Here is a 15,036-nt window from a genome sequence, read left to right on the forward strand (position 1 = left end):
AAAGCTGCAGGAAACACTGTCTACAAATAGCAACACATCTTTATTATTGCAAAGGCTACATGACCATTGTACCTTGAAAAAATCTGTTTTTTCAGCCATGTACCGGATGTTGCCTTGATTGAGAGGAGGTCTAATGACAACAGCCACTCTTCCTTGGTTTGGACTTAGAGGCTGTGCACTTTCAACACCATTTATATTTTCTCCAGTGACCATTGCAACTGACTGAGTCAATCCAACTAAGTCCATTATTAAAGAAATAGTAACACCTTGGATGCTAAAATCGTTTGCTTGCCTGCAAGCACTCATCAGAGTCTGGAGCCACAAAGGAGGTTGCTCTTGCTCACAATCTGTAATGGAGAAGAACAGGTTCCTATGAAAAAGTTATTGTTTTTCTCCACCTTGCTTATTATATCACCATTATAAACAATGTCGATTCTTGATTTTTTGTTTTATATAACTAAACAATTTAATTACATAAAATAAAACTGGACAGAGTATTTCAATTATTAAAAAACCACCTTGCATTATGTTACATGTACGTTTAGTTTGTCTGCTTCAGGATATTGTTTTTTCATTCTTGTATAAGGAAGTTGACAGGAAGTATGTGCCTCCTATTTTGGGAGCTTTTCAGTTACACTAAAGCAGGGTCAGCCCTGGTTAGTACTTAGATGGGACACCACTTATGAATACAGATTCTATAGACTATATTTCAAAGAAAGGAACAGGTAAAATCACTTCTGAGTATTCTTTACCTAAGAAAACCCTATGAAAGTCATGAGGTTGCCATCAGGTTGACAGGGGACTTGAAGACACACATAAACACTAACTCTTTTCTTTTTTTTCTTTTAACACCCCATGAAGAAGGCTATATAATGAGTCAAAATATGCTAGACTAATTCATGGACTAAAACCTTTTAAAAATACATCCTGCACCTCAATATCACTTACACGTTGGCTTTATTAGCTATCCCAGTTCTTTTGACTTTTTTTTAAACCAAAAGCCTTAAGAGTAGATGGGCAATTTTCTGATAATGGGTGACACCATTCACCCCATTCTTTCCCAAATTCACCGACGTATCATCTTCCTGCCACTGCCATGCTTGTTGCTATCATTTCCAACCTGCTACTGCTTTCTCTGCAGCCACCATAAAATACCAGTTATTATGCTGAGATGAAGGGATCTTGGACTGAGAGAGGAACATGCCTTTGAGATGGAAGGACAAAAATTGACTGGTAGCATATTGTTCATTCTGGGCAATGAGAAGGTTTTAGTGCAAAGGCTTATTAAAAGCCTCAGAAGAAAGGAATGCTTTGGAAACAATAAAGGCCTACTGCTACTCCCATGAAAGTATACTTTCTGACATTTCACAAATGAAACTTGGAACATCATCAGAGTTTTTTCAAAAAGGGCTAAAATTAATATGAGGAACACACAACTTAGAAGAGGTTGCAGCAATTTGCTTTGCTGGAGCCTACTGAGCTTCTAGTGTTGCTGAATTCACTGAGTACAAACTTCTTTTGCACTTTGAACTCAATTTACAGCAATGCAACTAAGATGAGGATCAAAGGGGAACATGGCAAAATGACAGATAAATTGGGCCATTTTCAAAACAGCTAAAAAGTGTGCTGATAAAAGATTAATTGGGATAGTCTCTGCAAAATGGGGACAGTTGGAAGGTTTGTGTTAGGGCTAAGATCTGACAGCTATGCACCAGTCTTGGCAACTGCATGGGGACCAGGGAGCGATTTCCCTTAAACGTACACCCTACCTCTACATTCAGCAAACCCAAATATCCTCCATTTCCCATGGCAGCCACATTCAAAATGACAATAGAGAGTGGCACACATTATTTCCTGTTACCCTTTTGCGATTGCATAGAGGTATTTAGTGGTAGCATAGTCTTTGGAGGGGGGGGGGGATATTGTGGGAATGAGAAATATGTCTTCCATGTTCTTTACATTTGGAGGATGGGGAGCTTTCTGTGTAGTTTAAGGGCATACATTTGAAAATTGCACCTCTTAGCATTGAGAGTGGGGTGTTGAAGGAATGGTCAGGTGTTGCCTTTGGGCCCCACTATGGTTATCTTTGCAGTGCATTAATGAAACCCATGACAGTAGTTTTTAGCTAAATAACAACAACTGGACTTCAGGAGATATACAGAAAACATCTATAAGCACTGGGATCCATATGATCTAATCAGATATCAAGTTAAGCATTGGTAGACATTACAATACTAAATGACTTATGTCTTTAGCTGATTCGTGTCAAATTAGTTAAACCCCAAGGTATCTCAGACCAAAACATATTTTTTACTAAGCAACATTCTAACTTTCCAAAAATTTCGAGGAACAAAGAAGACCTGTATTTGTGCTTGCAGGAAAGCCTAGGAAATAAAAAGGCAAAGTAACAATGCTGTATTTTACCAAAAGTGATGTTTTAAATTCAGACTGGAAGGGAAACTTAGTAGAGAAGGAATAAACATGCTGCCAATTACTCACCGATGTCTGCTTGCTCAGCATGTATTTCAGAGGTGTGGTTTCCCTCTGCAATGTAAACTGGAAAACTTGAACATTCAAGGAAAAGCTGACATGCAGCCATAAAGGCAGAGAGGTATTCTTTTGGTGTGGACTTCGTAATTTTTTTCCCTTTAGCTGCATCTCCTTGTGACTCTCTGGTGCATTGCACAGCCTCTCCTTTGCCTCTGGGAAGTTCCTCCTGAAGCTCTGTCGCCAAAGGCTGGGACAGGGAGTTGCATGGAATGATGTACAAGTTGATAAATCGGGTTAAAAACTGCTGGACATACTCCAAACAGTACTGCATTGCAGTTTTTTGGATGGTTGTTGCCTTCCCACTTCGAGTTCCTATCCCCTGGGTCATCTTGGAAGCAGACTGCACAATGGTCTCCTCTGAACCCACAGTTGAGGCTGACTCTGTCTCCGAGGAGGCACTGCCAAGGAGCGGGATACCAGGAGTCCCACTTAACATCCGGTCAATGTCATCTGCTGTGTCTGCCTGGTACTGGACAAACTCAGTAAAGCCACTTTCTGATGACCGGCTGCTTGGAGGATTTTCACCATCTTCAAAGACATCATTGGAGTTTTCTATTGAAACTAGTGGCATCTTATTGAAACAGAAAAACAGAATGGAATAAACCAGTGAAAGGGCCACTCCATACTATCAAGAATCATTCTTCCACTTTCTGCAGCATTTGTTTTCTGTTTATAGTCTAAGGGTAGGCGCAGAAAATCAATCCATCTGTAGTGTGCATGTGTTTTACCACCAGTGTTTGATATGATCTCACTCAACATGTCTGAGAAATCCTGGACACCTAGCTTGCACAAAGAATGGGAGTGAAATCCCTTCAAAGTATACATTTCGATATGAATTTGAATTTTGAGTTAACCCATGGAAAACACAAGATTGTCATTAGCAATAAGTAATTTCTAGGATTGTCTCTAAGTATGACTAAAAAGTGGATCAAACCTTAGGAGTCAGAATTTTGGCTGAATACATCAATTTTATTTTATTTTATATCCCTTGGGATCCAATCATTAAGATCTTAAATTTAATACATACAGATAACAAATTATGTTAACTTCTGAAGAAAATATAAGAATTTATAGAGGAAGTATGTCATTCCACTCACTACCAATGTGTTTCTTTGTGTATCTTTTCAATTTATTTGCATTATTTGTACAGGAGTTTGTCAACTCCACTGACATCAGTAGCAAGTAAGCACATGCAGAAGTTTGCACCCATCAAAATATGTGGCAAATACGTTACATTATTTATTTACTTTATTGTTATTCTGCCTTTCTCCTGATGTAGGGAGTCAAGGTGATTATAAGTAACATAATTGTACATGCTTTCTTCATCACTCAATCCTTATGGTGTCTTGTAATTGTAGCCTCTAGCAATAATTCAGTAACAGAGCTCTGCATTTCCCTGCTAGATTATAATAGTCAGACTTTCTTTCATGAGACAATTCAAAGTAGATAATAACAATAATTTATGACAATAACAGGGACTAAAAATAAATCAAATTACAAATAGCAAAGACAACTGCAGCCACAATAACTCAACAGCAACAAACTGTACACCATCTCCAAAAATGTAGTTGAACAATGGGGAGAAAAATCAAGTATTGACAGGAAAATTGTATTGTTTTCAGTTTTCATAGCCATTTTGGGTCTCTTTTTAGGAAGATAGTAGGATAGAAATAAATATTATGATAATAAAAAATTAAAACCCTTTCTCCCACCCCAAGCTCCTTCCCGCAAGATTAAGAATGTTCTGTCACGAGTATGCTGAAACCCATGAGGTGAAACTCAGGCAATATGGGGGACATAGAAGAGGACTTCTGAATCTGATCTGACTATAGATCCAGGAGGGAACACTGAGCAGGATGCAGTTCACTAGCTTCTAAGAGATGGTGCACTGTCCTATATGCTATCAGACTAACTGAAGACGTTATTTCTTATTTATTCCTTTTTGCTCCCAGGTAAAACACACAAGCATGATCCCAACTAGATAAGATGGTGGATATGACAAATTCAACTACTTTTTAGGATATATTCACACAGCAACATGTCCCCTTCTTGAAGTACATCAGATTTTTAAGTAATATTGCGGAGGGGGAATACAGATTAAAGAACCATTTGAAATTCTGTTAAATACTACAGAATGCACTTTTAAAACTGAGTATCTTATTTTTTCAATAAAGTAAAAATAATAAAAGCAGAATTACCTTTTTATCTTCCCATTCTTTCATGGTGCTGTGCCTACTTGGTAGCTGCAAGACGCCATCCGTACCAGCAGATAATAGCGGTGGTTGAACTTTGCTGAGAATCTTAGAACAGAGTTTCAGGGAATCTGTGAGCTCAGACAAGTGCAAAGTCTGAAGGTGGCTTGTCAATGCAGAGATCATCCTGAGTAACAACTGAGGCAGGTGTTCAGTCTGTATTTCAATGTAGGTCTCCTATCAACAATATATAAAATCATTGATATCAATGGCTCATGTAATGTATTCTCGCAAGGAATTGTAACTACAACATAAAAATAGTTCCATTCACTATCACATTGCATAAAATCAAAGGAACTGATAATGCAACAAAATGCAAACTGAATGGGATGACAATAAAGGGCCTTTCTTGTTTTCTCCTCCTGGCAGGCTTTCCTGAGGGTGGAGAACTGTGCTGGATGGAGGAGGCTGTCATAGAGAGAGCCAAAGGGAGAATATGTGGGAACACTTAAAAACAATAGATAGTATTATTGAATAGGAGCTCTTCTTAAAATTGGTATTTCTATTTCATTTTAATGATTCCCTTCTTTTCTCTCAGGCTCATAAATCCTAGTCAACCTATTGCTGTAGAGTTTTCTGACTCTCAGAAGAGGCTGGCAGGATTTGAGGAAAGATAGATTATTCTTAGGCACAATAGGTAGGAAAGACTTCACCCTTTTTACCAGGGTTTCTCTGGATCCAACCAGAATCACATGCTGTCAAGCTATTATTATGCTCACTGATATTTGAAATATTTTAGTTTATAGGAACAACTGTGTTTTATCTTAATGCTCATAATTTTTATAGTTAATTTTGTATTTGCGCCGTATGTTGTGTTTTATATTTAACTAGCTTGGGGACCCAGCGGTGCCCGGGTCATTTGAGAAAGGCATTGTTTGCCTGTGTTCAAAGTTTAGTGTAGATCCAGTGTCAGTTGGGTTCAGTTGGTGTAGGGAACTACAACTCCCATATGCAAGTTCCTTCATACACAGTCCATCCCCCTCCCAACACTGTCTGGATGTAAAGTAAGTCATGGGGGCTCTATTTCTGTGGATGCAGGTGAACTATAACTCCCTTTTCCCCAAACTTTGCAATATGTTGTATTGGTTATGAGGGCTCAGTGTGCCAAGTGTGGTCCTGGTGTATCATCGGTAGGGTTAGAAGTGCTCATTCATTGCAGGTAAACTATAAATCCCAGTACCTACTACTCCCAAATGTTTAGGGCAATTCTCCTCTAAAACCCACCAGTATTCAAATCTGGGCATATCAGGTATGCATGGCCAGTTTGGCCCAGACCCATCATTGTTTGCGTTCATAGTGTTCTGGGTGTAGGTGAACTACAACTCCTCTAAATTTCCCAGTAGGAGTCACAGTGGTGTGACTTGATGCAGGGTGAACTACAACTTCCACCATGTACAGTCAATCCCCAAACTCCTCCAGTAAGTTTAGCTGCAGCTCAGTTCTGCTGTGTTTGTTATGCAGACAGATTTGAAAGGGAAGGGCAGTGGGTGGGGCCATGCAAATTCCACACCAATGGAGAACCCTGGAATGCCTGTCTGTGGTGGAAGAAAAAGCAAAATCTAGGATGAAATGGTCCCCAAATGAAAGCATTCCTTGGGTGGTGGGTCGTAGTGTTTGGGAAGGACATTGGCAGGGACTGGGCTACATGTTCATGGAGCTCGCTGTAACTGCAATGTCACTGCAAAGGGGCGACTTGCTGGATTCTGAGCCCTGGGAATTGTGGCCTGTTTGTGGAGGCCAGAGGCTGTCTGTGTGAGCGGACACCTGTACCACATATACAGATATGGGTTTTTGCTTTTATTATGGATTTAGATTTAGATTAGATAGATCAGATTTAGATTAGATTAGGTATTGTGTTATTAATGTTTATTCCATTTTCTGTATTTTATTGTATTGCACTTATTGTATTATTTATGTTGTATGTCCCCTGGGGAGAGGGGCAGTATAGAAATAAACTGTATTATTATCATACTCCAATCCTCTACATGTTTACTCAGAAGGAAGAAGAGTCAAATTACACTACACAGGAAAGCAGCCTCATAGGGAATGTCATTCTTCTTCTTCCACTACTACTTGTTCTTATTATTCTGGAATCAAGTGAGATAACTATGCTTGCTAAATATGTAGGGAGGGGATGGGAAAGTGAAAGAACATGTGTCTGTACTATAGAGAAATCAACTTTGTTTAATCTACAAAGAAACCAACACAAACATTCAGAAATGTATGATACCAGTTATTCTTCTCAGTGATTTATATTGCTCAGTAATGTCTTAACAGCAATGATAATGTTATTTTGATAACTGCATCTTCCCTAGTCAAATCAAACAGTGATGTAAATTACTGGATTATTCATAAAATAACATCAGCATGATATGTCTACTGTGTGCTTCAAATGAGAAAGCAATGTGTATTTATTAGCACAGAAAAAATGTTGCAGGAAAATCACGATAAAACTACAGACATCAAATTATAGAATACATTAGCTTAAAAATATTCAGAGTTAACTTGGTCCTAGTTCTAATCAAAGTAGATACTGGCAGAAACATGTCAAGGGTAATTTTAGTTAAAAGGGGAAAAGAGACTGAATTCATACCTGACAAAGCACTCTCATACTTCTAGTAGGCTTTGAAATGAAAAAGCAAAGAATTTGAAGAAAGACAGATAACAGGGGAAAGCATTTTCAAAAGCCTTCATTAAGCCATATAAAGATTATAGAAGTTACAATAGTGACATGCATAAATGACTATTATTACCTAACAGGTTTAGAAAAACACATTGCAATGTCTTCAGTATAAAAGAACGAAAAGAGGAAGTTTGAAGAAATTCTAATGCCATGGAATTAAAACAGACAGTCATCCGTTTTAAAAACAAATACAGTTACATTTCTCAAAGTGAAGTCATGCCACTGTTTGAAACAATGCTTGCCAAGCAAGGTCTAAAAAAGTTAAAGACAACACCAAATTCTACAACTCCACTTAAATTATCTATTTTACAAAAGAAAAAAGAAAGAAAGAAATTGCAGGAAGAGCACAAACACTTCATTGTTATAATCAGTAAGCGCAGCGAATCTTACCAAGGATACTATATCCAACAAAAAATCGACCAGCAGGCAGAAATTGGTGAGGGGGAGTTCGGCGGGTTCACTGCCTCCACCAGGGACAGCCTGTAGTCGGGCATGCAGCGTTCTCCTATGAATTGAAAGTTGTTTATTTCATTGGTACAGGGCAGCAATAGAAACAGATAATACAACACAGTTGTGTAATTTAGTAAAAATAACATAATATGATACTGGTAAAAAAATAGTAGAGTTGTATTTCAGCTGTACAACAGAATTTTAAATTATTGAAAATTAGTAACTAAAGTATCAAGGAAATTAAACATCTAGATTTATTTTTAATTTCTAGATACTTCCCACAAAGTAGAATGATTGGGCAACTGGTGTAGAGGTAGACTCTATCCAGTTGCCTCCATTGGCATTGTTCTGCCCTTGAAGATTTCCACAACTGTTCCCACACTATTCTTTAGGAAAAAGATGGATTAGCAAACATTGTCTCCCCACACTCCATTGCAGAGCATTCAGGAGGAAAAACACAAGCTCCCAGGTAAATCTGGGGACATCCACTCCGGTTAGATCTTTGCTGTCCTATATCTTAGGATCTGATCTCAGATTATCTTCTTATCCCAGATTATCTCACAGCTGGGATCAGATCCTGGGATATAATAATAATAATAATAATTTATTTATTTATATCCCGCCACCATCTCCCCGCGGGGACTCGGGGTGGCTTACATGGGGCGAAGCCCGATGACATAACTGAACAAAATAAACAACAACATAAACACAATTCACGGTATAAAAAGATAAAAACAGTAATACAATATAGAACAAGAACATTATAACAGTAGTTAATAATATCAGTCAGCCACCGGGCACAGTTCTATCATTTCCATGGGTGGGGAAACTGAGACAGCAATGCAAAATAAAATGATGAATTAAAGAGCATAGAAGGTAAGGACCTAATAAAATGCAGGATAGATTATTAATACCATCTGGGGCTGATTATCTAGTGACTGTCTCACCAAAGGCCAACCGGAACATCCAAGTCTTTAGTTGTTTTCTGAAGGAGGATAGGGAGGAAGCTAAACTAATCTCCCTGGGAAGGGAGTTCCAGAGCCGGGGGGGGGGGGGGGGGCACGGCCGAGAAGGCCCTTTCTCTCGTCCCCACCAAACGTAACTGTGAGGAAGGTAGAAGCAAAAGGAGGGCCTACCCGGAGTATCATAAAGATCGCGATATAGGCCAGCCTCAGTTAAACCTCATCAATTATGGCATAATCATATGGAATAAAAAAGCAATTGTGAACTTGTCCTGAGCGTAAATAACAATCTCTGCATTAAGTTTGATTTCTGTGAAGATGATATTTTAAATTTTAAATTTTTCTAGATCAGAAGAGAACAAGCTTATCTTATTCCACTAGGGCAGAGTTGGGTTAGCTCCATTTTACACCCTTAAGAGGCACCATGGGCTCCAGCAGTTCTAACCCTCCATTTTCAGAAAACTAGTCTGCAGAAATAAAGCTGTTAAGCAGTTATAAATCCATTTCCAATTTTGTAAAGGCCATTTTTTGGTTGTGTGTATACATATGTGAGTGTGTGTAGCTGTGCCTTCTTTTAATGCAAAAGAGCTATTCCCAGAGGCTTCTAGACATAACAATTGATTTTTCAATGCAGGAATAGCGAGAGATCCTGAAGCAATCTGGTTCCCATGAAAACAGTATTACATGACAGATATACATCAAACAATCCCCACCCCTTCCTATGGGGAAGCAGAAATATTCAAACCAATGTTAATTACTTAAAATACATGTTGGTCTGGATCAGGATGTAAAAGGATTTTGTTACCTTTGAGACTGAGAGAAAGAAGTCTGTCACATAAGCTTTTGTAGACTAATCTACTTCATCAGATACACTGCTAATTAAATTTAACTTACCTACAACATTCTTCAAACCAGCGGGCAATGTAATCCCACATATAATAAGGCTCAAAGGAATTAAACAGAAGATTGGCAGTTTTAATCAGCTCTGCTGTTTTCTTATTTTCCCTCAGTTTGCTGGAAGGAAAGTACAATTAACAATATTCATACGGATGCTTTCATTGACTTGCAGCCTTGCACCAAATCTATTTCTCACAGCTATCGCATTATCTTCTTTTTCTGTCTAATCCTTTGGCTTTCTGACATATTTCCATACATGAAATCTCAGCTCTTGCCTCTGAACCGTGAAGCATGCCCATCAAAAGCTTCCTTGAGACAATAAAAACCCTTAAGCTATTATCTTCCTGAAAAAAATTAGCTCTCTCACTGAAAGTCCTTGGTAGAGTGTCTCTGGTTACACCAGGGATGTGCAAAAAGACCTGTGGCCCAAATTCCATAAGCAGCCATTAGTCCAATTTCACAAACGTAACAAAGGATAGAAAGAACACAAAAACAAGTGAGAGTATAGAGGGTTTCCTCCCAGATTTTTCTCAAGGGAATCTTGGAATATAGAATCTTTTTAAAGAAGAGGTATACTCATTATAAAAATGGAACCAGTTACTATATAGACAAGTAGCCTTGCTATTAAGAACGATCTAAAGAGAGCTCTAAAATATAAAAACTTTTATGCACCAGACAATTTGGTGAAAGGACATTGTGAGACAGCCTAATTTAGGCGCTAAACAGAGGCCATAATAGTCTTAGTTTAGGAACTTGCATCAATAATGGCAAGGGGGAAGGATTACTCTTATGTTTTATCTTTCAAGAATTATCGATCACCTACTATACCTGCAGATTCAATGTATATTCAGTGATGCATACTAGTACAATGCAAACTCATTTGCTAACAATTAAGTGCATGAAAATTTAGAACATTTTGACTAAACATCTTGGCTGGTATTCAAACAGCTATTTTAAGTTGGCTGAAAGTGTTATTTGCTTTATTTTAGTTTGTTTTTGTTTTTAAAAAACTAATGATTCCTCACCCTTCCTCCACTTCCCACAATCAAATTGATTTTGTAACTTGTCATGCTCTCGAAATATTTGTGATGCCTGCTGTTCAAGCAAAATTTATAGCTATTCTGGCCCACTGAGCTAAATGAATAGTTCTTTAAATGCAGGCTATAGCCTGCAATTCTCCTTTTCAATTCATGTAATCACCTGCTGAGCTGAGCATGGTCCTTGCTGAAAGAAGACTCCACTTGAAGATCCAATTCAGTTTTGCACTGTGTGTATAAGGTCCTAAATACTTCAATCAAAACATCCTCTAATATTACAGGCCCTAAAAATGAACAAAAGAAAGAACTACAGTTATAAAGGTCAATAATTCCACCCCAGTTAATATGTAACTTGGTCTCAATGCATGAGAGTTGAAGTATAATCAACTGTACAATGAAAGACACTTCCTCATACCATCTTCATTTTTATTTTATTTGACTATGCAAACCTGTTATGTTGCCAAAGCATTTACAGAGATTTGTGATGGTAGACCTAAACAGCAATGTGCTTGCTTACTGAGAAAGCATTTAATGTAAAGTAGTTAATAAAAGTTCTTAGTTCTTAGCACAATACTGTACTTGGTCCACTCCAGTGTCAATAATGCAGGATAAGGCATTACAGCAGTGGTTCTCAACCTGGGGTCCCCAGATGTTTTTGGCCTTCAACTCCCAGAAATCCTAACAGCTGGTAAACTGGCTGGGATATCTGGGAGTTGCAGGCCAAAAACATCTGGGGATCCCAGGTTGAGAACCACTGCATTATAGGAAGAGGAACTCCCAAGTTGTAGTATGTTTAAGTGCATGGGGCATGTACATTCACAGCAGGGAACAGTATAAAATATACACTGGATTCTGGGTTTGCGTCCTGTGAACAGAAGAATCCTGTTCTAGAAAACTTGTTCTAGAAAATACAGGGATCCCTCACTCCAGCAAAGCTTATTCCATTCATGAGGCTCCCAATTAGGAATGTACAGTACAGTATATTAGTTTATGGACAAGGACCCTGTTTCCGCCAGTCCAGCTGCTGACTCTTGAATCTGGATCTCACTCAATATAAAAAACATGACCAACAACTCTGTATTTACTGCCTGAAAAACCTATTGGACTGGACCCAGACATAGTCATATTAAATCATCATTACAGGATTGTTTAAGGCTACCTCTTAACTGCTGTTATTCACTTAGTTCTTGCTGATTGTTTTATCTTTACTATCCATGTAATGTGATTTTGGACTTGCATCCTAATTCAAATGCTAGTTACGCTATACAATACTGAGACACATATCACAACGGTGTACAAGTCTTGGTTTTAGCTATACCTTTGAACACTCTCCTTTAAATAAGAAAACGGCATCACCTATTTCTCCTTCACTGATAGTGACATTTTGATATTTATTTATTTATTTATAGTATTTATATTCCACCCTTCTCACCCCGAAGGGGACTCAGGGCAGATCACATTGCACACATATAAGGCAAACTTTCAATGGCATAACATAGAACAGAGACAGAGACAGACGCAAGCACAGGCTGGCCTCGTACTCATGACCTCTTGGTCAGAGTGATTTATTGAAGCTGGCTGCTAACCAGCCTGCACCACAGCCCAGCTGGTAATAATAGTAACTATTTCTGACCAGAAGTGTTGGCACGGGATTTCATGCACCCCAGATGCTGAGAAGCATAAACGGCAAAAGGTCAGAGATTTTCACGCTCCAAAATCTTATGGAAGGAAGTCTGCACCGGTCAAGAGATGAAGGAATCGCACTTACTTATTTTGCACTTATTTCTCCTTCATTGATCAATGATATTCATTGGTAGTGCAACAATGAATGGCCTACCTCATGAAGTTATTGTGAGCAGAAAGTGAATCATGTACATCACCACTTTCAGCTCACTGGAGGAAAAACAGAACAATTTAAATCCTGCCTTTCTTCCAGCACAAAGGTCAACGTACATAAATGTAGATAATAAACCCACTAAGTGACCTTGGGCAAGTCAGTCTCAGAGAAAGCAGAGGCAAACCTCCTCTTGCCAAGAAAACCCCAACATTAGATTACCTTAGGGTTGCCATAAGTCAGAAATGATTTGAAGACACACAACAGCAACAAAGGAATAAATATAACCAGAATCCCAGGAACGTTGTTTACTGACAGTTAAGACTATTTTTGATTGTATTGTATTTTTCTGTATGGCAGGGGGTTGGACTGTATGATCCTTGTGGTCTTTTCCAACCTCATGATTTTATTATTATGCTTCAACAGCTAAACACAGGGCAGCACTCATGCAGTTACCTAGCTCAGGTTTGTCCAGTAAACTGATAAGAATCCGGAAAGGCTTAAGATCTTGCATCAATGTACTCTCTTCTGCGCGCACATTGATTTGCAAAATTCCCACCATTGCCTGTAAAAAATAATACTTTGTAATCAAAATGGTAGCAAAAACACTTGGGGTACAGCAAACACAGTATCAGTGAGAACTCATTCACAATGTTGCAGTCCATTCCTACAGGCAAAGCCCAGAGTGGCAACATGACCTCCCACTTCCATTAATATACTGGGTAAATGGTAATACAGGTTGAGTATCACTTATCTGTCCCATGCAAAGGATCGTTACCTTGACGTGGTGCTGGGGCTTGAGCACCTCGATGATGCCATGAGCTATACCGTACAGGGCCACCCAAGACGGGAAGGTCATGGCAGAGATGTCTGACTAAATACGATCCCTGGGGAAGGTAATGGCAACCCACCCCAGTATTCTTGCCATGAAAACTACATGGATCAGTACAACCAGAGAAATGTCGGTATACCATCGGAAGATAGGACTCCCAGGTCGGAAGATGGTCAAAATGCTACTGGGGAGGAGCAGAGGACTAGTCCAACTAGCCCCAGATGTGATGACGCAGTTAGCTCAAAGCTGAAAGGAAGGCTAACGGCCGACGGTGCTGGAGGTGAACGACAAATCCGATGTTCTAAAGATCAACACACTATAGGAACCTGGAATGTAAGATCTATGAGCCAGGGCAAACTGGACGTGGTTATTGGTGAGATGTCAAGATTAAAGATAGACATTCTGGGAGTCAGCGAACTGAAATGGACTGGAATGGGCCACTTCACAAAAGATGACCACCAGTTCTACTACTGTGGACAAGAGGAACACCAAAGAAATGGAGTAGCCTTCATAGTTAATAATAAAGTTGCGAAAGCAGTGATTGGATACAACCCAAAAAATGATAGAATGATCTCAATTTGAGTTCAAGGCAAGCCGTTTAACATCACAGTGATCCAAATATACGCTCCAACCACAGATGCTGAAGAAGCAGAATTAAATCAGTTCTATGAGGATCTGCAGCACCTACCAGATAACACACCAAAAAGAGACATTATTCTCATTACAGGAGATTGGAATACTAAGGTGGGCAGTCAAATGATAACCGGGATCACAGGCAAGCATGGTCTGGGACAACCAAATGAAGCAGGATGTAGGCTGATAGAATTTTGCCAGGAAAACTCACTGTGCATAACAAACACTGTCTTCCAACACCCTAAAAGACGGATTTATACATGGACTTCACCAGATGGTCAACACCGAAATCAGATTGACTACATCCTTTGCAGCCAAAGGTGGCAGACATCCATCCAGTCAGTGAAAATAAGACCTGGAGCTGACTGTAGTTCAGATCACAAACTTCTTATTGCAAAATTTAGAATCAGACTAAAGAGAATGGGGAAAATACACAGACCAATTAGATATGATCTCACAAATATTCCTAGTGAATATGTAGTGGAGGTGAAGAATAGATTTCAGGGACTAGATTTAATAAATAGAGTCCCAGAATAACTATGGACAGAAGTCCACAACATTGTTCAGGAGGCAGCAACAAAGTACGTCCCAAAGAAAAAGAAAACCAAGAAGGCAAGATGGTTGTCTGCTGAGACACTGGAAGTAGCCCAAGAAAGAAGGAAGGCGAAAGGAAACAGCGATAGGGGGAGATATGCCCAACTAAACGCACAATTCCAGAGGTTAGCTTGAAGAGACAAAGAACTATTTTTAAACAAGCAATGCATGGAAGTGGAAGAAGATAATAGAATAGGAAAGATAAGAGACCTCTTCCAGAAAATCAGAAACATTGAAGGCAAATTTCAGGCAAAAATGGGCATGATCAAAAACAAAGATGGCAGGGACCTAACAGAAGCTGAAGTGACCAAG

General features: G+C 39.0%; 1 protein-coding gene across 3 annotated transcripts in view; it reads right to left on the reverse strand.

Moving 5' to 3' along the window:
* The window catches only part of dop1a (DOP1 leucine zipper like protein A), a 68,873-nt gene that overhangs the window by 27,318 nt on the left and 26,519 nt on the right, over positions 1 to 15,036 (reverse strand). For 2 of the 3 annotated variants that reach the window (XM_062981206.1, XM_008121822.3), the window contains exons 9-16: positions 13,122 to 13,230; positions 10,995 to 11,115; positions 9,792 to 9,911; positions 7,876 to 7,990; positions 7,396 to 7,425; positions 4,749 to 4,979; positions 2,500 to 3,121; positions 73 to 347 (exon numbers count right to left, since the gene is read on the reverse strand). In XM_062981206.1, coding sequence (XP_062837276.1) covers positions 73 to 347; positions 2,500 to 3,121; positions 4,749 to 4,979; positions 7,396 to 7,425; positions 7,876 to 7,990; positions 9,792 to 9,911; positions 10,995 to 11,115; positions 13,122 to 13,230 — 1,623 coding nt within the window. The remainder of the gene's footprint in view (positions 1 to 72; positions 348 to 2,499; positions 3,122 to 4,748; positions 4,980 to 7,395; positions 7,426 to 7,875; positions 7,991 to 9,791; positions 9,912 to 10,994; positions 11,116 to 13,121; positions 13,231 to 15,036) is intronic. The other variant, XM_008121837.3, reaches the window with a different exon arrangement.

This window comes from Anolis carolinensis, chromosome 1, assembly GCF_035594765.1.
Source record: "Anolis carolinensis isolate JA03-04 chromosome 1, rAnoCar3.1.pri, whole genome shotgun sequence".
NCBI lineage: Eukaryota > Metazoa > Chordata > Lepidosauria > Squamata > Dactyloidae > Anolis > Anolis carolinensis.